A 26462-nucleotide genomic window follows, 5' to 3' on the forward strand; every position below is an offset into this window, starting at 1 on the left:
GAATTCTCCCACTTTTTATTTATTCTGGCATATTGGTATTTCCATAAACTTGCAAGTGGAAGATAAGCTGTTCAATAAAAGCCATTTCATATATACAATATACAGAAACTATTTTAAAAGTCTGTTCATATAATGAATTCTTTTGGTACTGACAAAAAATTAAGATACAAATAATTGACTAGAAATGAAACTACCACTAAACTAAGATACACAGGAACTGCACTTCAGCTCAGGAAAAAAATCCAGATCTTACTGTGTTAGAAGAATAAAGTACATTTGTCATAGTATACATTATCATACTCCCTTTAAAGCAGGGACTATTTAAAAATTTTAAATTAAAAACTGTTCAGGATTACTTCTGTCTGTACATTCAGCAATTATCATCGTATCACTGGTTACACACAATTCTCTCATCATGCAAAAAACCTGTTAGTCGTTTTCTAAGGTCTAATCAAGTCAAACAATAAACTAATTATAGCAATTTAATTAGCAAGCTGTAAATCATAGAGGTGTAGAAATTCCGCAGTTCAACTGTATTTCCTGCCCATAGTACAGTGCTATTCAATTTTCTCCATGTATTAGAGCTAATAGGCATTGATACTCAAAATAAAAATTTCATTGTAGCAGCAAATGATAGAATATGTGAGAGAAGGAGGAGTTCCTAATTTCATGCCAGTCTTTATGACCTTTTATTAAGGTAAAGGACTGTGTATGTATATGTGGAAAGGAGTAAGAAACAAAAGCAGGAGGTCAAAATAGGCATATAAAGGGAATGTTGAGACCATATTAGAATTACATTTATTTAAAAAACTGATCTGAAAGTCTGCCCATCAAGTGTACAAAAAACAGAGCAGATGTTAGTGCAAGTTTAACCTGATAATTTATTTGTGAAAAAAGCTAGTTTTGATGAGAAAAAATTCAATCCTGTCCTTGTAAACATAAAGAAACTCAAGGGTAATTTTAAAGATAGTAGGCCAGAAAATGCAACAATTACTCTTATAATCCTTTTCAATTAAACAGACAAATCAAGTTGAAGACACATGTTAAAATACTTCTTAGACTCAGTATTTTACCAGCCTATATAATTGGTTGCTCCAACTGGATTTGAGTTAAAAAAAAAAACTTTTTATAAGAGCTATCACATCTAGAAGTGAATAAATTAGAACCCCCCCAAGAGATATTTAACCTCTAAAGCATAAAAAGCTATATAATATCTTATACAAATTAACCAGTGTTCTTATAAAACCTCAGTTTTGGACTGATGACATTATGCTGTATTTGTGGTGAAGTACTAGGCACAAGAATATATGTATCAAGTAGGCATTTCATTCTAATTAGTCTCTATTTAATTCTTGGCAATATATAATAATTGGTATGCATTTTGGTACTTAAGTCATGAATTGTTGAGAACAAGAAGCAGTGTATTATAGTAACAGGGTTTGTATCTGACAATTACAGTGTTGAACAAGTCTTTTCTATGAACTCTGTGATTTGTTTTGCAGTTGGTCACTTGTAGTAGATCCTGCAAAGAAAAACGAAAAAAAGTCAATATAATTTGTTGTGTACTGCCAACCTTAACTACCTGAGCTAAAGTTCCCTTCCACTGTCATGGATGATAAACAAATATAAAAACCTAAAAAACAAGTTATATTTGATGTAGCCTAATCAGTCTGACATAAAATCATGTGTGTATTTCCTAAATATTCTAAAAAAATTTTTTAATGTTCATTTATTTTTGACAGAGAAAGAGACAGAGCATGAGTGGGGGAGGGGCAGAGAGAAAGGGAGACACAGAATCTGAAGCAGGCTCCAAGCTCTGAGCTGTCAGCACAGAGCCCGATGCAGGGCTCAAACTCACAGACTATGAGATCACGACCTAAGCCGAAGTCAGACGCTCAACCGACTGAACCACCCAGGCTCCCCAGGACCTGGAGATTTTAAAAGCCAATTAAGATTTTTTTTTTTAAAGTCTCAAAAAGAGTAGAGGACAAATAAGGAATTGACTTCCCTATGCCTTATTACAGTCTTTTCTATCCTTGTGGACTTTATAATGCTAAGATAAATTCCTGTGTAAGGAGTACTTCATCCCTACTGAAGAAAAATCAGGCACTGAGCTAACACAAATTTTAATCATCTATTGTATTTAAATGAAAAAAATGTGTTTACATTACTAAAGGTGTGAAATCTAAGTCTTAAAAGCAATGACAGACAAAAGGCCAGAGTTATTTGTCAAAAGCCATGACTTAAAAAAAAAATCCTGTTAATATTTGCACAGTGGTACTGGTGCAAATTTCCAGCAAATGAGGGGTATTCCTAGTGCTTTGCCATTGTCACTAAGAATTGATATTGAAAGTCTGAGCAGAAATTGATAAAAAGTTATAACCAAAAAAATGTTCACTTTGAATACATAAAAATACATCACTGAGATATATAGGTAAGTGGGAAAGACTGATTAGGGTATGTCCCTACTAAAAATGGATAATAGGGGCACCTGGGTGGCTCAGTCGGTTAAGCATCTGACTTCAGCTCAGGTCACAATCTCATGGTCCGTGAGTTTGAGCCCTGCGTCAGGCTCTGGGCTGACAGCTCAGAGCCTGGAGCCTGCTTCCGATTCTGTGTCCTCCCTCTCTCTCTGCCCCTCCCCCGTTCATGCTCTGTCTCTACCTCAAAAATAAATAAACGTTAAAAAAAAAAATTTTAAAAAAATGAATAAATTTTAAAAGAGGAAGAGAGAGGGGCGCCTGGGTGGCGCAGTCGGTTAAGCGTCCGACTTCAGCCAGGTCACGATCTCGCGGTCCGTGAGTTTGAGCCCCGCGTCAGGCTCTGGGCTGATGGCTCGGAGCCTGGAGCCTGTTTCCGATTCTGTGTCTCCCTCTCTCTGCACCTCCCCCGTTCATGCTCTGTCTCTCTCTGTCCCAAAAATAAATTAAAAACGTTGAAAAAAAAAAAAAATAAATAAAAGAGGAAGAGAGAGACATGTAACAGTAATTACTTAAAATGTAGTTTGTTCAGTTACATATAAACTAAAAAAAAAAAAAAAACTATGGTGAATAAAGTGGAAATGAAATGCTATATGAAACAAAATGAAAGGCTAAAGCATAATATAGAATAAACAAAAATATTACAATTAGGACATGAAATGAGACACAATCATCAGGTCCTACACCACAGATTCATATTTCATATATGCTCACCAAAACACTAATAATTATTTACTTTCCAGAGATTTAACTATGAGGCACAACAAATAAAGTAAATCTCCCGTTTTCAAGTACAAAGAGAAGGTAAATGGGCACAAAATCTGTATTAGCGGTATAGAAGATTCACCTACATTAAATACCAGAATAACAGTTTATTAAAAATAAATAAAATCTATTCACTATGATGGATCAAGAGCTGGTAAGGTTGCAAGGGCTAACTGTCTGAGACTTAAAAACAAATAGAAAAATCAGCCAGATATTTTATCAATCCAACAGTCAAAAGAATCAACACTGGAAAGATCTGACATACTTTGTACTTGAAAGGATGTTAAATAAGTCTTCCATATTAAAAACAGGTTTCTTTTAAAAAGTTTAAACCTTAGATTAGTATGACAGATAAAATACAATCTGAAACATCAAAAAGAAAACACAGCTTAATGTAAAGATAAACATCACTGCTTAAACCAAGTAAACAAACAAAAAACTCCAGCCATATACTTAATGCGTGGTCTTAAATCGACTCTGGGCACAAAAACTTTACTTTGAAATTAGCCATAGGGCTTGAAATTTTAGGAAGTTTGGCATAAGTGAATTTCAAAAAATTTTTCCGAGGCTCTTCAAACTTATGTGTAAAGCAAAACAAAGTATATTATTTAGGCACAAAGAATCATGAGAGTATCAGTGATGATTTCAGAAACATCTAACCTTGATTTGATTGTTCCACGTTCATGCATTCTTCAGCTGCTGTCTCTGACATTTCTTCATCTTCCTCATCATCATGCAGGTCTTTTGAAATTAATTGTCTAGCTAATTTAATATTCAGTCCTTCATTGTAGTGAAGCTTTCTTTTCATTTCAAATTGTCGCTTTTTTTCTACAAGATACAAAAAGTAGGCTTAGAAAGTCTTTAGCTCAAGGACTGGGAAACTACAGCCTGCATCTGCCTGGTCAATAAACTATTATTGGAACACAATCATGCTAATTTGTCTTTGTAATGCTTAAGACTGCTTTTGAACTCAATGGCAGAATGGCAGGGTTGAGTAGGTACAATAGCAACTATATAGCCCACAAAACTATTAAACTATTTACTACCTGGCCCTATCTCTTTTAGATGGTTCAAGTATATCTTAAAGGTAGAATAGGAATAAAAGCCCTTAATAGTTACATTTGTGAAGAAAACTTAAAGATGCAAGAAAAATCTCAAGAGTAGAATGAGAAAATGAGCAAGGTATATAATACCATACATATGTCAGGTACAAAGCCTGCACGCATGTGTATGCATACGCACAGAAAATATAACTCAACAAGTAACAGTGGTTACAATTCTGGGTAATTTGGGGTAATTTTAGTCTTCCATTTTTATAATTACAAATTCCTTTTATCCACTAAGAAACTGCCGTGACTTAAAACACTGCTAGCTAAACACATAACCTCATTCCCAGAGTAATTTTAAGAAAAGGCTATTATAAGGCACAGTGAAGTGACCCTAGACTATTCTTTCATTTATGGTCTTCAGCATAGATATACAAAGTTAGTGGCAAATAAATATAACTGATATTTTGTAAATAGCACTTAAACATTAACTGTTTACGAAGAAATAGTTCTGAGATTTTAAAACTTCTTAGACCAGTAAAAAAAAAAGGGGGGGGGGGTGACATAAAATTGCCAACTGTTTATTCTGTCAAACAAGAGCATTAAAATTCATTTGCAACAGTTTTATTACAGTATTCATTAAACCATTTCAATGCCAAAAAAGCGTAGAGAAAGCTCAGAATAAGACTACTCAAAGTACTTTCTCAATCTCCTCTAATTCCCTGTAAGTTTTCACCATCATCTGCACTTACAGATGCCTTACACTTATTTATGTTTCAAAAGTAGGCATTTATAGTTCTTGTTAGTATTGATCAATCACTTTTCAGCCTCTATTTGGGTTGGAAGAAGGCAAGTTCTGAGACTAACAGCCATCTCAGTACTCCATAAACATTTGTTTCAAACTACCAAGATCTTGCCAGGCATCTTTCTTCTTCTCTATTTAAAAATTACTTTTGTGATTTGATTTATTGTTTGAGAATATGATATGGTAGAAGGAAGTAAAATTTAAAAAAGAGGCCAAGAAAAAGACCAAATCCTCATGACTAAATTTTTAGTGATGCCTTTCAAGTATTCAGATGATGTAAAAACCAATGATAAAAAAACACACAAAAAAATGGTTTTACAAACTTCCAGTGACAAAGTAAGTCATGGAGATGTAAAATACAGCATAAGGAATACAGTCAGTAATACCATAATAACATTGTATACAGTGACAGATTGTGACTATATTTATCATGATGAGCACTGAGTAGTGTATAGAGTTGTTGAATCAGTATGCTGTGTGTCTGAAGCTAATTTAACATCAATTATACCTCAACAATAAATGCTTAAAAATGGTTCTGATTGCCTCCAATACCAGATATATTTACTAAAAAGGTAATATTTATCATTACAAAGCAACATACGTTTATGGCAGAAACTTAAAAAAAAAAAAAATTTCCTCACTGAAATTACCATTAACTTTAGAGCATTTTCTAAAAATATGTTTTTTCTAAAAATAACTCATATATTTTTATATATGCTGTTTTTTCACTTACTCTATAGTTAGGATTACCATACGTCCCTGTTTGCCCAGGCAAGTTTAGTTTATGTGCACCATCTGATGAAATATAGTATGACCCTTTCTTTCATTCTAAAATGATCCCGAGTTTAGACAATAAGGTATATGAAGATATAGTAAAATTCTGCCACATACATAGCAGATTTATATAAGTTTTAAATGGTTGTAAAGTACTGAGTTACCATTTCATTCTCTATTCTTGGGTGAAAGACTTCCGATTCCCCTCCTTTGTATTTTCAGTGTTTTTATAGTGTAATACACATACATTTTTGTGTTTTGGTTCTATGATTTTCTCAATATGAACTAGTGTTTTTTGCAAATCATGCATCAGGACTCTTTAGTGAGTCACAACCAGCATTTTTTAGAAAATGAAAACAGAATAAACTGGATTGCACTACATATAGTAAAGGTGAGTACTGTTTCTTTTTGTAATTTATGCATACATGTATACTGAGTATGACTTTGTAAAAAATGTTTACAAAACATTGGAACAGACTCTGGAAAACTGAATTGCTAGATCAAAGGGTGTCATTTTCTTTTAAAGCTTGGGGCTCATATATTGCTATACTGCCCTCCAGAAAAGCCAAACCATTTTTCATGCCCACCAACAGTGTATCAGTAACTTATTTCTCCACATTCACAGCCAAAGAAAAATCGTCATTCATTCTAATCTTCGTTGATCTGAAAGGAAAGAAAGGTACTAAGATGCTGTTTTAATTTGTAGTTTCTTATTCCAAGGAGTTGATGTTAACGTGTTTGTGAACACTACTGATAGTCTAAGAAAATTATTTATTTTAAATTCTAAGAGATGTTGAATTTGGTTTTGCTTGTTACAGATATATCCTAATTTTACAATATTTAAAATGTATGGCATAAATTTAAAATATGCAATCTATTCATTTCATAGAAAGATGCTAATACTACTGGTCTCAACCTTCTTTGAATATTTATGCCCATTTTATCTACAATCCTTGGATGGTAGAGAAACACACTGCAAAGAGTACAAGGACATTAAGATTTCAGCCCTGGCTCTAACAATAATCAACTCTCTATGTGAACTTCACAAGTGAGTCTCTTTTGTATACTTTTTTAAACTATTCTATAAAATAATATAATGCAGAACATACCAATTATTTAAATTATTAAAAGTTATTATTCACTGAACACTTACAATATGAATCAGTGTTAAGTGCTTTAAATCCTTTATCTTATTTAATGCTCGCATTACCTCTAAATATTTTTATAGATCCCAATTTGAAATGAAGAAACTGAAGTTCAGAGAAATTACAAATTAGACAAGAGATACCTGGAGTACAAATTTAGATTTGTTTGACTCCATAGCCTGTATCTTAATTGTTATACTATCAGTTACAAGATAATTTTTTCTAAGGATTTCTACCAATAAACAAAGACTTTCAAATATGTAATTTGTTTAAAGGCAATAAACACCTACATGAGTCAGTAACTCTACCAGCAGGAACTGAACTTTTGAAATTGTAATCAAATTGCTCCCCCTGCTGGCTAATCCATGTAACTACAATTTGAGGAAAAATCCCTTAATGAAAACTGACAGTATAGATTAATAATAAATTCCTTTTCTCAACAGATCATGTTTTCAAGAGAATAATGAGGAAACCAGGTCTAGAAACAACTTCTATTTGAAACTGTTTTCAAGGGTCTTTTGGAGTATATTTTTGAAAAGTAATTAGGAAGTCACTGAGGGTACAAGACCTATAATACAACTTGAGATTGGGCTATCCGCATATGGCTCCTTTGTATAACAATTAGGCTCAGACCATCATAGTTTGTTGAATATGCTATATTCTGAAGATGACAGACAGGAATAACAAATTATATCTTAGGAGATACACATGACAAAGATCCTGAGGATTAAGTAGTAAAATAATTCAAAATTTTAGCCGTACAGTTTCAGAACTCTTTTACAGTACAGGTAACATCTGTGGCTTCAAGTACACTACTACTCTTTCTTTTTGTGAGGGTACGTGTGTTCTACTTGCATCGTTTTCCCTATATAGGCTTGGCTTTTCCTTTTAAAAATAGTTAAACTATATAAACAATTTTAATTCTTGAAAAAACTATACATTGACATGGCCAAAAAGTTTAAAAAGTAACAAAGTGAAGTATCTTGTCTTCTTACCTCCACAGATAACCAGTGTTATTTGTAAAAACAGAAACCGTGAGTAGGTAGCAATGCCTTAACTATCTACTGTGTGGGCTACAAGAGCCTCTTCCAACCCTGTTGAGAGAGCTCTTTATCTCCTTGTCTATGATATTACTGTTCTTTTCGTTCAATGTTCAATGGGACCTAATAAAGATCTTCACTCTACATCTAACCATCTTGGTTCATTTGGTAAGTTTCACTGCTGTTTTAAAAGAGAAAAAGCACAAGCAATTGGGAAATTAGCTCTCACTGGTATACATTTTAAGATCACCCAAATATTCAAAGACTCTAAAGCACTAATTTACTAAATACTTACTGAGCATCTACTCTATACCAAATAGTAAAAAAAAGTACAAAGAAAATAACACTTACAAAAAGATGGTAATATTTTCCCAAATTCTTGCAACTGGCGGTGGGGGGTGGGGGGGTGGGGGTGGGAGAGTTGTTATCCAATAAACCCACACAAGCAGAATCTGAATTATAAAAATGTTGCTCCCTAATGCCCCCACCATCCACTTCCTCAAAAGGAAAACCACTTGACAACCTTCAAATAATGGATTATTAAATAAATTATTAAATAATGAATTCATTTTAGCAAAAATTATTAGCACACTGCTAAAAGCAGTAAAGGAAATCAACTACCTTGTTCTTCAGGTGAGAGGTCACTATCCTCATCTTCACTGCTTTCTTGTTCATGAACCCGATACTTTGGCTCTGAGCCTTCAGCAGCAGCTAATCTACACAACAATCATTTACAAAGACATCAACACTGTGATATTCTTTTATTGAGTGTCTCATTCAACTTCTCAGTCTCATAAAAACATTTAAAGATCATTAATATGCTAACTATAACCTGATGAGGAAAATAAAATAAAGTGGGAATGAGTATAGAAACCAGTAAGCAACAAGAACAGTGGAGGGTGACAGAAATCAATGAACAGCAAAGGAATAGAGCTTTTTGTTTATGAACCCACTTATTTTTGCCTTTCTTACTTCAATCTTTTTTAAAGTTTATTTATTTTTAAGAAATCTCTAGATGCAGACCCAATATGGGGCTCGAACTCATGACCCCAAGATCAAGAGTCCCATGCTTTTGACTGAGCCAACCAGATACTCCATCTTACTTAGATCTTTAAAACACAGGATATTAAAAAAAAAAAAAAAAAAAGCATAGGGTATTGACAAAAGGAACCTGTGTACCAGCCTCTAGTACTCTAATCTTTCTGCAACCTGCATACTTTGATTTTAATCTAGAAACAAGTTGCTATGAAAAATCCAGATAAACTTAGCACATGCTTTTTCACACTTGTACAAGTGGAATGCATTTAACTCTGCACAATTAAACACAAGTAAAAATACTTCATAGTAGTCTTCAGTACTTACTTCTTAGCTAAGATATCTGGGGTCAAGGCTTCAGTGGTTTCTGAATCACTCAATGCATCTTCATCATCACCTACCATACTAGAATGACAGCACATTATAATTAATACCTGAACTATAATTTTTCAAGCAGAAAAGCAAGGTAGAGAACTGTAATTCTATTGATTTAGTTGTATCGACATATTTATAGCTCTGTTGTCATCTTTAAGCCTTAATTTTGTTTCTATTTCATGCAGACATTTAAAAATTCAGCACTAATCAAGAAAATCCTCCAAATGATCTACTGTAGCCATGAAAATAAATATTAACAACTCGAATCATTCGTAAAAAATAAAAATACTCCAATTATTCCATCCAGCGGGAGGAAACAAATATGTAGGAAAACAATAACAAAACCACTGTCTGGTTTCAGAATATGTATTTGTACATCAACCTGAAGATAGAAACAAATGATCTATATAGACATAAGGTTAGGTAAAATACCGTAATTAGATCCTAAAAGACCCAATTCAGAAAGTTAAAAAGCTATTTATATTTAGCTTTCCCAATCTAACTCTAATAAAACATTTTCTCCCCACTTAATTACAAACATGGGCATCTTTAATTCTCAAGTCACCGAAAGGTGTATAAAAGCAGAAGTCACCTATATATTTTTTTTAAATTTTTTTAACGTTTATTTATTTTTGAGACAGAGAGAGACAGAGCATGAATGGGGGAGGGTAAGAGAGAGGGAGACACAGATTCCGAAACAGGCTCCAGGCTCTGAGCTGAGCTGTCAGCACAGAGCCCGATGCGGGGCTCGAACTCACGGACCGCGAGATCACGACCTGAGCCGAAGTCGGCCACTTAACCGACTGAGCCACCCAGGTGCCCCAGAAGTCACCTATATTTTTAAAAAATGCTGATTTATACCCTTCCTGGTTGAGGAGACAAGTTAAATAAGTGCTATAGTTTAGATAATGCTCTTTTTTCCATGGGAAGTTGAAATAAACTCATTTACATTATTGGATATAATTAAACAGAGGAGGATAAAATAATCTATCAATTTGCAAAACTTCTACAGACAACTCTAGGTTATGCTATAAAATTTACAGACGAATCATGTGTGTTTGTGTGTGTATATATACACATACGTACATATATATAGAAGCATAACTTGTACCCTGTGAAATTTTTTTTTTAAGTTTAGTTATTTGAGAGAGAGAGAGAGAGAGAGAGAGAGAGAGAGAGAGAGAGAACAGGGGAGGGGTAGAGAGAGAGAATCCCAAACAGGCTACACACCAGCAGCACCGAGCCCAACACGGGGCTCGAATTCATGAGCCGTGAGATCATGACCTGAAATCAAGAGTTGGACACTTAACCAACTGAGCCACCCAGGCACTCCAACAGTGTGAAATTCTTTAGTATAACATGATTAGATCTTTCTATTAAAAGCATCTTCTTCTATTAAATAAAACTCTTTTTAAAAAGGGCCATTAAAGAAATTGGTAAAACTGAGCACTAAGTCAGGGCGCCTGGTGGCTCAGCTGGTTAAGCAGCCTACTTCAGCTCAGGTCATGATCTCGCAGTGTGAGTTCAAGCCCCATGTTGGGCTCTGGGCTGACAGCACAGAGCATGGGAGCCTGCTTGGGATTCTTTGTCTCCCCCTGTCTCTGTCCCTCCCCTGCTTGCACTCTGTCTCTGTCTCTCAAAAATAATAAACATTAAAAAAAAAAAATTTTTTTTAAAAAGAGCACTAAGTTGGGGCGCCTGGGTGGCGCAGTCGGTTAAGTGTCCGACTTCAGCCAGGTCACGATCTCGCGGTCCGTGAGTTCGAGCCCCGCGTCAGGCTCTGGGCTGATGGCTCGGAGCCTGGAGCCTGTTTCCGATTCTGTGTCTCCCTCTCTCTCTGCCCCTCCCCCGTTCATGCTCTGTCTCTCTCTGTCCCAAATAAATAAATAAATAAATAAAAAATGTTGAAAAAAATTAAAAAAAAAAAATAAAATAAAAAGAGCACTAAGTCGATAAAAGCAAAGCACACGTGTGTGTGTGTGTGTGTGTGTAGCCTCAATTACTTAAGGACCAAATAACTTTGACAACTCCCAGAGGAAGGATATAGGTAAGGTAAAGGGGGGGGAGGGAGCAGTACCTAATAAAATACCATTCAGATTTATTATATTTTAAATATAAACAGTCTAAAAATAATGCCTATTACTGTTTTTTTGAGTCACATACAATTTTAATTCTTTTCAGATAGTTATTTCTAACCAACACAGATAATAAAGGATATCTATTAAAATTATTGAAAAGGAAGAAAGCCCTGATTTTTGCTTCTGGTACAATAAAAGCTTTAAGACATGTTTTATATTACATACTTGTAATCAGAAAAACAAGGGCATTAACTTTTCATAAATAATATGTCTATTTCTTCCCTCAAGCTTTATTAGTATTGAGTTTCAGTACCTGTACCTATTTCATTATCTCTTTCTACCTTTGTCACAATCTTCATGTTTATTTTTGTTTTTAGTGTTTTTACTAGGGACCACTGAGTTACAACAAACGTTTACTACTACAATTATGATGTACAAATGGATCCCCCAAATTTTAAAGTTACATATTACTTATACTATTATACAAAAATATTCAGTTAAGTTACTGATTAGTGCTCCAGTAGCAAGTATAAAATCATACAGAAACTTAAATCAGCTGTTATCCAGAAGCTCAAATCGAATGCAAAATGGAAGTAAAAAAGGAATGTCTGGGAAACATTACCTATGGTAAGGAGTGCTAGGTTCATCTATTTTCATTAAACCATAGTCTTTGTCTGCTGGATGATATGTCGCCAGGATGTTCATTTCATCCCACTTCTGGGATTTTTTACTAAAATTAAAAAGAAAAACAAATTCCCTCAGTGAAGTAAAAGATAAAAAATGTGCACATCTAAAGTTCACAAACATCCAAATCCCACATTTCAACTTCTATTTGACTGCTAGCTTCTATTTTTACAAATACTTTCTTGGAATAGAAAGTGACTTAGGGTAAAAGCCTAAGTAATTACAATAAATGTCAGTAAATATTTTATAGAATACTTAGTGCCCACATATTAAAAACACTATTTAGAATCTTCACCAGGCATTCAAGACACTATTACATTATGACATGCTTAGTCTTATCTGACCTATGGAATTAACAACAGCAAAAAACCTGAAATTTACACACTGCATGATATTAGTTGAGGATTTTTCATCTACTAGTAACCGTTCAATAAAAAACAACAAGATGTTTCCAGGCCCTGAGCTTGGGGTGCCTCTGTTCCTCATGGTGGGACACCTGGTTTCTGCTTTGGCCTTCTTGTCCCTCCAGGCAGTGGAGGCGATAGGCAATGGAGATGATGGGCAGGGAAGGCCAGAGCCCAGCTGGGTTGACCCTCAGACCTGGCTGAGCTTCCAAGGCCCTCCCAGTGGGTCAGGAATGGGACAGGGGGTTTTGGGCCAGGCCCTGAGATGTGGGGGATTCCCCCATGCCCCCATGCTGTACGAATTCTGAGGGAAGACGGCATACTGTGGACCGCAGGTTGGAGGTCCTGGCAGCCTGGAGACCTCCCAGCTGGAGGGTGAGTGGGGAGCCAGGGTGGAGAGCAACTCTGAGGGGGCCTTCCCCAATCTCTGCGGTGCCCCACCTGGGGCTGTGAAGCTTGAGCAAAACCCTAAGGAGTCCCAGGACATCAAAGCTCTGCAGACCTGGAACAATTTGCCAAGCTCCTGAAGCAGAAGCGGATCACCCTGGGATATGCTCGGGGCAATGTGGGGCTCACCCTGGAGGTTCTCTTTGGGAAGGTGCTCAGCCAAATGACCATCTGCTGTTTTTGAGGCTCTGAAGCTCAGTTTCAAGAACATGTGTAAGCTGTGGCCCCTGCAGAAGTGGGTGGAGGAAGCTGACAACAACAAAAATCCACAGGAGCTATGCAAAGCAGAGACCCTTGGGCAAGCGCAAAAGAGAAAGCAAACAAGTGTCAAGAACTGAACGAGAGGCAACCTGGAGGACATGCTCCAAAACCTACCCTGCAACAGATCAGCCACACTGCCCAGCAGCTCAGGCTTGAGAAGGATGTAGTATGAGTGTGGTTCTGCAATCGTTGGCAGAAGGGCAAACAAGCAGTGACTGTTCGCAACAAGAGGATTCTGAGGCTCTGCATCCCCTTTCTCAAGGGCACCAGTATCCTTTCCTCTGGCACCAGGGCTCCATTTTGGTACCCCAGGCAATGGGGGCCCTCACTTCACTACACTGTACTCTTCAGTCCCTCTCCTTAAGAGTGAAGCCTTTCCTTCCATCTGTCACCACTCAGGTCTCTCCAATGCAAAGTGAGGTGCCAGCCCTTCCCAGGAATGGGGGCCAGAGGATGGGGGAGAGCTAGAGAAACAAAACCTGGGGTTTGTTCAAACCAGGACTTTAGGATTAAGTTCTTCATCCACTAAGAAAGGATTTGGGAACACAAAGGGTGTGGGGGCAGGGAGTTTGGGGGAAACTGGTTGCAGGGAAGGTAAAGTACAAGGATGCTCTTGTTTTTAATCCCCACATCACTCATAACTTTCTTAAATAAAGAAGCCTGGACACACACAAAATAAATAAAAATAAAAAACACCAAAACTTTCCTTGGCCTAATTTTTTCAAAGATTTTCAAAACCATAAAAAGAATTAGAACATAAAACTGCAGAGAACACCTCACTAAATTTAAATACCATTAATAAAGATTTAGGTTGCAAATAAAATTACAGTTCAGTTTTTCTTTAATCTAGAAAAATAAGAGTTTGCTAAGAAATGGTATATTCAGAGCACCTGAGATAAATTTACTTAAGAGAAATACGAACAAGTGTTTTATAAACATTAATTAACATCCATTCAACAAAATATTTACACATCTTTTAACGTGCTAAATAATTAGATGACTTAATTATAAATTCTTCTGATCTACTCATTAAAAGAGACGTCAAAGACCTCTCTGCCACCCAAAAATATTTTTTTTCTTTTTTTTTAATTTTTTTTTTTTAATGTTTATTTATTTTTGAGACAGAGAGAGACAGAGCATGAACGAGGGAGGGTCAGAGAGAGAGGGAGACACAGAAGCAGAAGCAGGCTCCAGTCTCTGAGCTGTCAGCACAGAGCCCGATGTGGGGCTTGAACTCACGGACTGTGAGATCATGACCTGAGCCGAAGTCGGCCGCTTAACCGACTGAGCCACCCAGGCGCCCCAAAAATATTTTTTTTCATACACAGTTTGTGCCTTGGTTATATACTTGAAAATAAAACTACTGTAAAAAATCAATGTAGATTTTACACAGATTCAAATCTTTTCTGCATTTGTCCACACTGGTGAGGTTTTTGTAGTGAGATATTGGTGAGGTATTTTTAATTTTCCTAAATCCACCAACATCCAGATTGAAATGCTCTTGAAAAATTACATTATTTAAACTTTAACACTGTATTTCCTCATGCCTTGAGTTACCTCAAAATTTTATGTGCCTACTCATGGCAGGTGAGCCTTTTATGTTCTCTTGCTTTCTCCTCCAAAGCACCCCTGCATCCCTATCTCAGACTAAACACTTTTTTCTTCTTCCTATTATGGTAAAATATGCATAACATAAAATTCACCATTTTAAACCATTTTTAAATATACAGTCGTTCTGTGGCATTAAGTACATTCACACTGCTGTGAAACCACCACCACCACCCAATCTCCAGAACTTTTTCATCTTCCCAAACTGAAACTCTACCCATTGAACACTAACTCCCCATTCTCCCCTCTCCCAGCCCCAGGCACCCACAATTCCATTTTCTGTCTCTATGAATTTAACTACTCTAGGGACCTCATGTAAGTAGACTCATAAAGTATTTGTTCTTTTGTGACTGGCTTATTTCACTTAATGTCTTCAAGGTTTATCTATGTTGTGGCATGTATCAAAATTTCCTTCCTTTTTAAGGCTGAATATTCCACGACAGACTAAGTACTTTTGACTACAAGTTCCTTACCCTTTGTTTTATCAAGAGGCAAAGGTTGGCCCAGACATACTCCACAAGTGACTAAGACTACAATTCTCACTTTTCTCCCAAAAGCAGTCAGAAATTACCTAATGTCTCTTCGCCATGAAACAGGTAAAATCTTAAAAGCCTGTTACAAAGTTAAAAATTAAGACATATGGGTCCATCACTGGAAGCACAGAAACAAGATTTCTTCTTTGAAGAGTTGTTTTTCTTTTTAAAATTCACGATGGAATGCACCTGAACTTTCAACTAATCAAATTTAAATCTCACTAGTATTAAAACAACAACAACAACAACAACAACAACAACAACAACAACAAAACTTGATTGAACTAAACTGGAAAAATAGACCCTGCTTTATAATATTGATTTCTTTAGAGGTCTAGCTGCTATCTATCGAGTAATACGTAACTGGTCTTGGGGCAGAAAAACAAAACAAAACACAGTTTAACTGGGAGAAAGATATTTAAGGTTCAGGTCTCAGTTACTCTTCACTAGTGCTAGGACTACAGGCAAGTCCAACAAACACCCTGCTTTGGGCTATATTTATTCTACATGGAAATTATAATAAAATGGAGTTTTAGTAAGTCTTCCTTACAATACAGGGTTGTTGAGATAATCAACTGAAATACTGTCTGTGAAAACAAAATTATACAAGTACCATGAAAACATAAGGAGTTTTTATGATTTAAAAAAAAAAATTTTTAATGTTTATTTCTGAGACAGAGAGACAGAGCATGAGTGGGGGAGGGGCAGAGAGAGAGGGAGACAGAATCCAAAGCAGGCTCCAGGCTCTGAGCTGTCAGCACAGAGCCTGGCGCAGGGCTCGAACTCACAAACCGTGAAATCATGACGTGAGCCAAAGTCAGTCGCTCAACCAACTGAGCCACTCGGGTGCCCCTTATGATTTTAAAATCTAAGGATTTGGGTTAAAAATCCTGAAATCATATCTCACTTAGCACTATAGAGAATGGGCTGAAAAGGGCATTCTGAAAAGATGTTTAAACAGTTGCTTTTGAACTGGATACCGTCCATCTTGCCCTGTAAGACTCAACATTTAAATGATTTTGAAATATTTAAGATCTGCCACAGAATGAATTTTTCTAAAAAAACAACCTGTTCTGTATTTGACTAAGTCTACTGTTTCAGACATTTTGCTAAACATTTCTTATCTATACGTTTCTGTGAATTTAGAAAGCAAATGACTAGGTCCGCTCATGGTCATAGTCTATATAAGGAAACTCGCAGTGAAGAGACACATTTCTAAAGATTTAGGTAACAGGATAAAGGAGCTCTGATTAGAAGAGTCACAAAAGAAACAAACATACACAAGCTTTAAGAGAATTAAAGTCTGTGAAGAAAGCAATTCAATTAATAAACAAAGTGAGACTTATGATACCGTAGCTAATGTTCCCTCCTGAGAAACAAATGTCTCTGAAATGACACCTGGAGTTAAGCGTGAGTCAGAAACAAAAGCACAGGTAAAAGTTTCATAAAACCTGTATTAATAGACAGTCCTATTCTATTAAGACTTCCTATTAAAGATACTGTGAAAGAAAACTAACACATCCATATATAAAGTTTGAAAGCTGGCAAAACTAAAGTGTGTAAGGATGTATGCTTATATGATTACCATAAAAGTCAGGAGAGTGATTATGTTGGGGGTGGGGGGAGGAAAGAGTGTGACCGGAAAGGGCAGGGGACATTTCTGAAGTAATAGAAACATTTTTTTTTCTTAAACAGGATGGTGGTTACAGGGGTTTTTATAATATATAATAATTTTATGACATAAATAATTTATAATTTTATAATTTCTTAAACTTTAAAATTACATTTAACACATCTTTCCGTATATGTATTATGTTACAACAAAATACTTAAATATAAACACATATTAATGACCTTGTTAGGTACTTCCTAACTTCAAAGAAAACAAGTTATTTCCTAAACGATGTTAACAATATTGAATTAAAAATGACAATTTATCATCATTACTTCTTAGGGCAGGGGAATGATAGACCTTTGGAGTTTAAGAGGTTCTTCTAATGGGTGGGAAACCAAACACCCTATACATCTATTTTGTGAGATAATATGAGAAAAAGAACTGTAGGATACAAGCAGAAATAATGTTTCCTTGGAGCACCTGGGTGGCTCAGTCAGTTAAGTGCCTGACTTTGGCTAAGGTCAGGATCTCATGGTCTGTGAGTTCCAGCCTGGCATTGGGCCCTGTGCTGACAGCTCAGAGCCTGGATCCTGCTTCAGATTCTGTGTCTCCCTCTCTCTCTGCCCCTCCCCCGCTCATGCTCTCTCTGTCAAAAATAAACATTAAAAAGAAATTTTTTTTTAAAGAAATGTTTCCTTAAAATTAAGGATGATATTTAATAATCACAATACCAGCACCTGAACCCATTAACAATTTTGATTTCTGCATATTCTTTCACTATAGGAAATAATATATATTATATAAAAATATATAAGCTATCAGTATATATATAAAAACACATACACAGCCTACATACACATACAAAACAATAAATACAATATATAAAATAAATATACTGATACGGAAGCTGTTACTATATATATTTTAGCATAATAAGCCAAGTTGAAAATAGCAAATTGAAAAATTGCATTTTCTAGTCTTTAATTTTCTTTTTTTTTTAAGGTTTTATTTTTTAAGTAATCTCTACACCCAACTTGGGGCTTGAACCTTACAACCGGAGATCAAGAGTCCCGACTCAGCCAGGCTTCCCTCTAGTCTTTTTTTTTTTAAGTTTTTTTTAATGTTTATTTATTTTTGAGAGAGAGAGAGAGACAGAGCATGAACGAGGGAGGGTCAGAGAGAGAGGGAGACACAGAATCTGAAACGGGCTCCAGGCTCTGAGCAGTCAGCACAGAGCCCGATGCGGGGCTCGAACTCACATACCGCGAGATCGTGACCTGAGCCGAAGTCGGACGTTTAACCGACTGAGCCACCCAGGCGCCCCTAGTCTTTTTTAACAAATGCACAAGACTCAATAATAAACTGTTCACCTAATGTTAGATATTTATATTAAATCCAAGATTTTCCTATTTAGAATAAAGGAGAAATTACCATATTTGGGCACATTCTATTCAATGATATTTTTAGGATAATTTGCTAGGATAGGTATATCTAAGTTAAAATTTATTAAGGGCTTTATAGTTCTTGATACTGACAACATGGAGTGTCATGTTGTAAAAGTTTTACCTTTTATTTATTTTTTAAATGTTTATTCATTTTTGAGAGAGAGAGACAGAGCACGAGTGGAAGAGCAGCAGAGAGAGACGGAGACAGAATCTGAAGCAGGCTCCAGGCTCTGAGCTGTCAGCACAGGGGTCCCATGCAGGGCCTGAACCCACGAAGTGCAAGATCATGCCCTGAGCCAGTCAGACGCTTAACCGACTGAGCCACCCAGGCGTACCCGTCATAAAGTTTTAATAGAGAGAACAATACGTAATGTCCCCAATCATCACCAAACTTTGCCAAGATTGGATATTTGTGCATGTGTTTTCTCCACCTGAGCAGGTATAAATCAGTATTTAAAAGGGTGGCTCAGTCAGGTGAGTGCCCAACTCTTGATTTTGACTCAGGTCATGATCCCAGGGTGGTGGGATTGAGCCCTCTCATCAGGCTCCATGCTCAGTGGAGCCTGCTTAAGATTTTCTCTCTCCGTCCCTCTCCCTCACACATGTGCACTCTCTCTAAAAATTAAAAAAATAATTTAAAAAAGCTGGTTTCTTTGTTCATTACCTTATAAATATGGGAAAATGCTTGTTATTTTACTTTCCTTTTATTTTTAAAAGTTTATTTATTTGAGAGTGTGCAAGTGCAAGTGGGAAGGGGCAGAGACAGAGGGAGGGAGGGAGGGAGAGAGAGGGAGAGAGAGAGAGAGAGAGAGAGAGAGAGAGAGAGAGAGAGAATCCCAAGCAGGATCTGTGCTGTCAGCACAACACAGAGTGTGATACTGGGCTCGACCTCACAAATCATGAGATCACGACCTGAGTGGAAATCAAGAGTTGGACATTTAACCGACTGAGTCACGCAGGCACCCCTTACTTTCCTTTTATGAATTATGTTTATATACTTTGCCTTTCTACTGGAAACCTTCTGAGTTTGACTAAGTTCTTTACATACGAGTAACTTCTTCACATCTATATAGATTTACAATGATGAAGAATTATATAAAGCACTCAAATTTAAAGATTTAAACCATGTTGTGTATATATAAACCCAAGAAATATATAAGATAATAAACCACATTATGTATCACTACATTATATATAGCCCAAAATTTTTGTTTGCCATTTATTCTCCACTATAAATAGAACTGAAGTTTTATATATTCAAAGCTTTACTCCACTTCCTCAACGTAATACTAAGGGCAAAAGAAATTCTTAGAATTAATCAGCTCCAAAGAAGATAACAATATCTTGAAAAATCATCAATCTAAATAAGGGCATAAAACAACAGGCTACAAAGCACACCGGAATTCTTAGGGAGAAGGTAGTGAAGTAGAAGAAACTCTCAGCAGAGGACACTAAATATGGAAATAAGCATCTCTAAAGTTTTGGCAGAATTAACATTAGTTTGGAGTAACAAAATCCAAAAAGCAGGATTTGAGGTTAATTCCAAACTGTTTGTATGACCTGCGGTTCATTCTCTCTACCTAGAAAAAAAGAGGGACACCACCACTTACACTGCAGATCTGCTAGGAGCACAAAAGCACCTGCTGGTTTCATTTTCCTCCTCCCACTTGGGAGATTGGTTTTCCTGCAGCCTAAATCTGGTCCAGAAAGTCACCCCTTCTCACTTTCACTTTGATAGCTCATATGATGCCACCTCAAAACCTACTCGTACTTCTTGTTGCTTGTGACTTGCTCATTTGATAAGTTTTAGCCACGCTTAGAGTGGGAAGCAAGATTTTGCTTCAAGGTGTTACACTTCTTAATTGCACATTTCAAGAAGTGGTTCTTTCTTCAAATAAAGATTCAACTTACATAAGTTGACAAAGTACAATACTTTGAAGCTTGACACAATTACTGAACAATTAAAGTAAGAGTTAACAATAAAAGCAATCAGTAATCAAGAAGTCACTTTTGGAAAACTCTGCTCAGTGAGGCTTTGACTATAGTCCATATCCCTTTACAGGCAGAAAAAGATGAAGTTGAAGCATGCTTATATGAAATTATATTAAAGGCAATTAATTCAAGCACAATGTTTTGAAGCAGAATTTGCCTGTATCACCTGAGAGTACCATAGAATTTGAATGGAACATAGTGACTTCAAAGCATACTGTGTAAAACAACCTACTGAGATGTGGGAAAAATTAGACTTCTATATTTATTTCTACTTGAAGACTAATATTTGAGGGTGAGGTACTGAGTTAAAAACTTTACATTTATTAACTCATTTAACAATTAAACTAGGCATGGATATAATGAATAACTCACTGGAAGTCACAGAGCTAGTAACTAGTAGAATCCAAACCCATTAATCACTAACCTATAACACCTCTCATAAAATAGGCTTTAGTAACATTTCTAAGTTTTTTCTTAATGTTTACTTATTTTTGAGGGGGGGGCAGAGGGGGAGAGGGAGAGGGAGAGAGAGAGAGAGAGAGAGCACGCGTGAAAGTGGCGGAGGGGCAGAGAGCAAGGAAGACACAATCCTAAGCAGGCTCCAGGCTCTGAGCTGTCAGCACAGAGCCTAATGCAGGGCTGGAACTCATGGACCATGAGATCATAACCTGAGCTCAAGTCCAATGCTTAACCAACTGAGCCACCCAGGCACCCTGTCTTTAGTAACATTTAACTTCATTATTTTCACCAATTCAAAATGCACACGTTTCTCATTTCAACCTCTCTGAAAACATCTTAAAATGGATGGCATCTTATAATTGACAGTATTTTTTTCTTTCTTGGTGGTACATAAAATCATGGTACATCTTAGAATACATGATTTCTTATTTTTGATGAAATAAATGCATATGGCTACTCACCAGATCTGTTATGTTAGACCTTCACAAGTTGTACACTATATTCAAGGTATCCTGATAGAATGGGAATTCCAAAATCATAGGAGATGACAGTGGTGTTCTAATTAGTTGAACAATGTGATAAAATTGAGATTTATCTATAACTGGTTATGTGGATTTACAGATTCTGTCCAGTTGAACTAACCCTCAAAAAATGGTATCTGACAAGTGGTAACTGAAGAAACCATTCCTTGATGATAATAGTACCGTAACAAGAATAAGAAAATAATAGCACTGAGACATCAAAAAAAGTTTGACAAGAACTGTATAAAAAATATTCCACGACTATTTGAAATATGGCATTATATGAATCTCACTTTAAGTGTATAATGAGCCTTGAAATATTATCCAATGATAGTAATATATGAGATAAATTATAAACAAACATATTTGAAGCATATTTGATTTTTTTCCTACTAAAAAGATACACAACAAAAAGTTTAGAGACCACTGGAATAAGACAACTCAACTTCTGGCCTTAGGAAAAAAAAAATCCCTTGGTAACATGTCTCTATGTTAAATAAAATGTTAAATAATATCCTCATAACTAATGAAGTCAGGGTGAAGCAGTGGTATGTGCAGAAAAAGGAAAACTACGACTTGATAAAGAAACCAATAAAAGGTATGGTTACTTGCAGATTCTGAATTTGCAAATATGCCTACTTGATAAAATTTGTAACTCCAAAATCAATACCTGAGGCGTTTTCTCCATCTCTCACAGACATGCACAGAACAGGGAAAAATTTGAGTTGCTCCATACACATCTTCCCAGCTGTTAAACAAGGGGATACTTTATCTTCTTTGCTTTAGCACTCATGTTGTAAGTAAGTGTCTCTTTTGCAGTCCATTTAGTACCACGTTTTCTGCTTTTTTGTTGAATGTATTGTTTTAAATGGCTCCCAAGTGTAGTGCTAAAGTGCTGTCTGGTGCTCTAGGCACAAGAAGGAACCTTGCAGGAACCTAACTCTGTATTTCCCCTTGGAGCAATGGTTCAGTACTCACTAATTCAGTGTCTATGGTTATTATACAGAACAGAACTACTAAGAATAACAAGAATTGACTTAGATCCCTGGTCATTTTCACATTAATCTGAGATTCTTTTGCCTTATACTCTGGTCCAACATTTAAAGGTAAACTATTACACTACACTTACTAGTTTCTGAATTTTCAGTGTATTGTAACTAAGATAGCTATCTCTTTTCAGTCCTCTTTACAGGAAAGGGAGAATACTGGTTGTATTTAAATTAAAATCAAAACATTACAAAGAGTGTTCAACTGTTTTTTGTTTTTTATCATTTCTGTTCAAAGAGGCTCTCATAATAATACTGTTTGCATAAGCTATGACATAAACAATGTGGAGTGTATTACCAATAGAATTTTCTTTGCTACATGACTGTAATCATTAACACTGATCATGAAAAAGCCCATCCCCTTTTACTACTTGGAACCAAACATGAACCTCAATGAATTAGAGCTTTGAAGACCTCAGTGCTAACCCTCTCAACTGGACAAGTCAGTCAAAATCATCTACCCTGGAATCTTGTAAAAGGTCCCTTCTAAGTGAATCTGTCCTGCTAGCAGTCTAGGATAGTGGTTTTCAAGGCAGGAAGACCTGGAAGTAAACCCCAGCCAATAACAGAGAGAGGCTAACCCACTGAGTAAGGCCACAGGAAATTATGGCAGATCAAAGTTGAGAATAAGTAGAAGATAAGGAAACAGAGAAAGAGAAAAACAGTAAGTTACTTGGTAGCCAAACAAAAAGAAACTCAAATTAAGCTTGCCAGTGAGAACCACACTCTTGTGGTTGAATACTCTGAAACTGCATAAGAGCTTTCTGCAGTTCGTTTTGTTTTGTAAACTATCTTGGTCTTCCTGCTATAGCTATGTGCCCATGAGATTTGTTTTCTTAATTTAGTAACCTACAACCAATTCCCCACCAATTCCCACTTGAAGCAGCTTACCCAAAAGACAGGTTTGAAAATTTCCTGTTAGAGAATGTAAGTCAGGCATCCAAAGGCCATGATTCTATGCTGTCATCCTACTTAGTGTTTTCTTTAAGGTAACACAAATTTCCATAAATCTATGTGGTGGGAAATTTGATAGCAGTTCATTTCACAGACCTAAATTGATATTTGAACAGGTTTGCTCTAGTTGCAATATTTTAAATTTTTACAAACATCCTCATTTTACCTTTATGACTTTACAGATTTCAATAACTTCTCTCCAGAATGAGGAGTCTTTATACTTTTAGTTATCTTAATAACACCGAAGCCCCCTAGCACTTCTAATCCAGTGGTATATTTTACACTCTACTGTACTGTACTACTTATTTTTTCATTGAGCATGGCACCTTGGATATCTTCCTCTGTGCAAATACATCTATCTCATTCTTTTTAAAAAGCTGGTGTATTGTTTCATTATATAAATGTACCATAATTAATATTTCACCAGTCCTTATTAACAGACCTTGGGTTGTTTCCAATTATTTACTATAACAAAATGCTATTGGGCAACATCTCTTTACATGTGTATGTGTGAGTATGAAAGACTAAAACATCACTAGATCATTTTAAGTGGCTACTCTCTGAACTGTTCTGAGTTTAGTTATGCCTTCCAAGAGGAACAAAGACTAGAAAGTACTCCTAATTCTTGCTGCAGATACAAAAGCAATTAGCAATAAGTATATTTTCATTAAATATAGACCAAAGACTTGGAAAATTTTTGTTCCCCTTAGTGGAGAGAAAATGACAAACTAGGATCTACCATACCAGACTGAGTAAGGCATGATCTTCACCTAAAAAGGAATGACTGTGGAAGCTCAATTAGAAAAATGGGGAAAAGGGTCGCTTTTATGGAGAGGTCTCCTATTGGCTTGAGACCAGATTTTAAAGGGTTCACATAACAAGAAAAGACTTTTATCATTGAAAAATTTTAGATACCTCAGATACGAAGTTAAGAAATTATAAAAGCTTAACAGGTGAAGCTCTGAAACTTCTATTTGATTCTTTAATGTTCCCAATTTCCCAAAGTTCAAAGATCAGATGTTTGTTTTACAAAATATTACATCTGCGCATATACTTTTAAAAAAGAAAAAAAACAAAAATGATAAACGTCATAGCTCCTGTCTTCTTTAAATCACTCTAGCCGGCACCCTGGCCGGAGGACGGAGACCCGAGCGGTGCCGGGGCCGCATCCCCAGAGCTGCCCCGGTCGCCGGTCAGCGCTCAGGGTCGGGGTCGGGGCCGGTAACGGCGGCGGGGAGGAAGGCGAGGCCGCCCGAGCGGGGAGGAGCTTCCCAGGCCCACCCGCGGCCGTCGCTCCCGGCTCTCACCTCAGCTCTTCGTCGACACTCCGACCGGGCTGTTCGGCCGAGGCCACCACAGAGGAAGTCGTAGAACTCTTGTTCTTCAGGATCCCCTTGATGGGCCGATGCGAGGCCGTCGAGGCCGCCATTGCCCGCCGCTCCGGCGGTCGGCTCAGCTTTGCTGCTTGGCGCCGGGTCCAGGAAGGAAAGGGCTGGGCGCGTGCACAGACTCGCCAGGCAGCCGCGGAGCCCGCCTGGGGCTAAAGCGGCCGCACCTGCTGTCGCGGAGACGACTACCGGAGTCGTTGTGACGACACAACGACCCCGACGCCAGGGCCGACGCCGCGCGGCTGGCGGCCCTTCGCTCACCCTTCGCCACCGACACCTAACCGCGGCCCGCGAAGAGAAGCCGGCCTACTGCCCCAGCGCGGGAGCGACGCCGACGCCGAAGCCGAAGCCAAGCGGACCCGCCCTCTCGCGATATCTAGGGAGGGGCGGGGGCGGGGCGAGAACAAAGCCTACCTCCTCTTCTTCTCGCCCCGCCCCCTCCCGGTCTTTTGGTCCTCTCGACCCTACCCGGGCTCGGTCGCAGAGAGCTCAGGAGCTGTTTTAGAGAAGGTTCAGAGGTTTCTGGTTTGCCTCTCGGGAGGAAGAGAGAGAGAGGGAGAGCGAGTTACAGCTCTCTCACTCCCACCACTTTATAGGGTCCATATTGTTATTTCTGTTTTATAGATAGGAAAACTGACGCTCAAGGTGACATCATTCCCCAAAGATACTATCTGATTTTCAGAGAAATGATATATGTGTCCCCTCTTTATTTCCATTTAACTGCATAAAATGTTTTAGCTATTATAAATTCATGGAATATTTGCATTAGAATGCTCCTTAGAGACCTGCTTTGAAATCACAGAATATTGACTTCTATGAAATCATAGAATACCAGCATTGAAATAGTCTAACCTAGTTTTACCATTCGAGTAGCTAAAGGACAGAGAAGAGTGACCCAACCACTAATATCAATTGTAGTGTGCGGTCATAGAACTTGAGATTTCTGACCTCTGGTGTTTCTGGGTCTGGTCTTCCCCCATTTTACCACATTCTCCCTATGTGTTTGTAATCCCATGGAAAAATATTGCAGGGAAATTTCTCTAGAATTGCAGTTTATAATGTGTCTCCCTACAAATTTTAGGAAATTCATTTAAGATACCCAGTTGTCCAACACTGCATAAAATTGGCCAGAAATCTTGGGTGCTGTCTAGGTGGTTCTAAGAAGAATCCCAAAGGAGAAAAACAAAACACACACACACACACACACACACACACACACACACACACACACACACATCCTCCCCAAGTTATTCTATGCCTGAGTGTGAAGGAAAGATCTCAGAGAGGACTTTGATAAAAGGAGACAGCTTGAGACTCTAAGGTGTCAGGATATGCGGGTGTCCAGGTTGTGGATGTTGTAAGGAGATGAAGATTCTGTGGAATGAAAGGGCAGAATTTTTTGAAGCTCTGGTAACAATCTCAGAACCGTGCTGTATATAGTCAAGCTAGGGCTAACAGAGGGAGTGGTGTCCACTCCAGCCCTACCCAGCCTGTCACCATGCAGTGTCAGCATCAGGAGTTGTACAGATTGCAAAGGTAGAAGTCTCAGAGATTAACCAAGT

The 26462-nt window shown here is 37.2% G+C and overlaps 1 protein-coding gene and 1 pseudogene across 1 annotated transcript; one reads left to right on the forward strand and one right to left on the reverse strand.

Moving 5' to 3' along the window:
• On the reverse strand, positions 1–25251 carry PPP1R2 (protein phosphatase 1 regulatory inhibitor subunit 2). Its single transcript, XM_058730912.1, has 6 exons — positions 24820–25251; positions 12166–12273; positions 9418–9495; positions 8677–8771; positions 3906–4073; positions 1–1522 (listed from the first exon to the last, which is right to left on the reverse strand). Exons 1-6 carry the CDS (start codon positions 24939–24941, stop codon positions 1476–1478), a joined length of 618 nt encoding a protein of 205 aa, XP_058586895.1. The 5' UTR covers positions 24942–25251; the 3' UTR covers positions 1–1475.
• LOC131512366 (POU domain, class 5, transcription factor 1-like) lies at positions 12609–13873 on the forward strand (annotated as a pseudogene).
• Positions 25252–26462: the final 1211 nt, after the last annotated feature.

This window comes from Neofelis nebulosa, chromosome 5, assembly GCF_028018385.1.
Source record: "Neofelis nebulosa isolate mNeoNeb1 chromosome 5, mNeoNeb1.pri, whole genome shotgun sequence".
In the NCBI taxonomy this organism is placed as follows: Eukaryota; Metazoa; Chordata; class Mammalia; order Carnivora; family Felidae; genus Neofelis; species Neofelis nebulosa.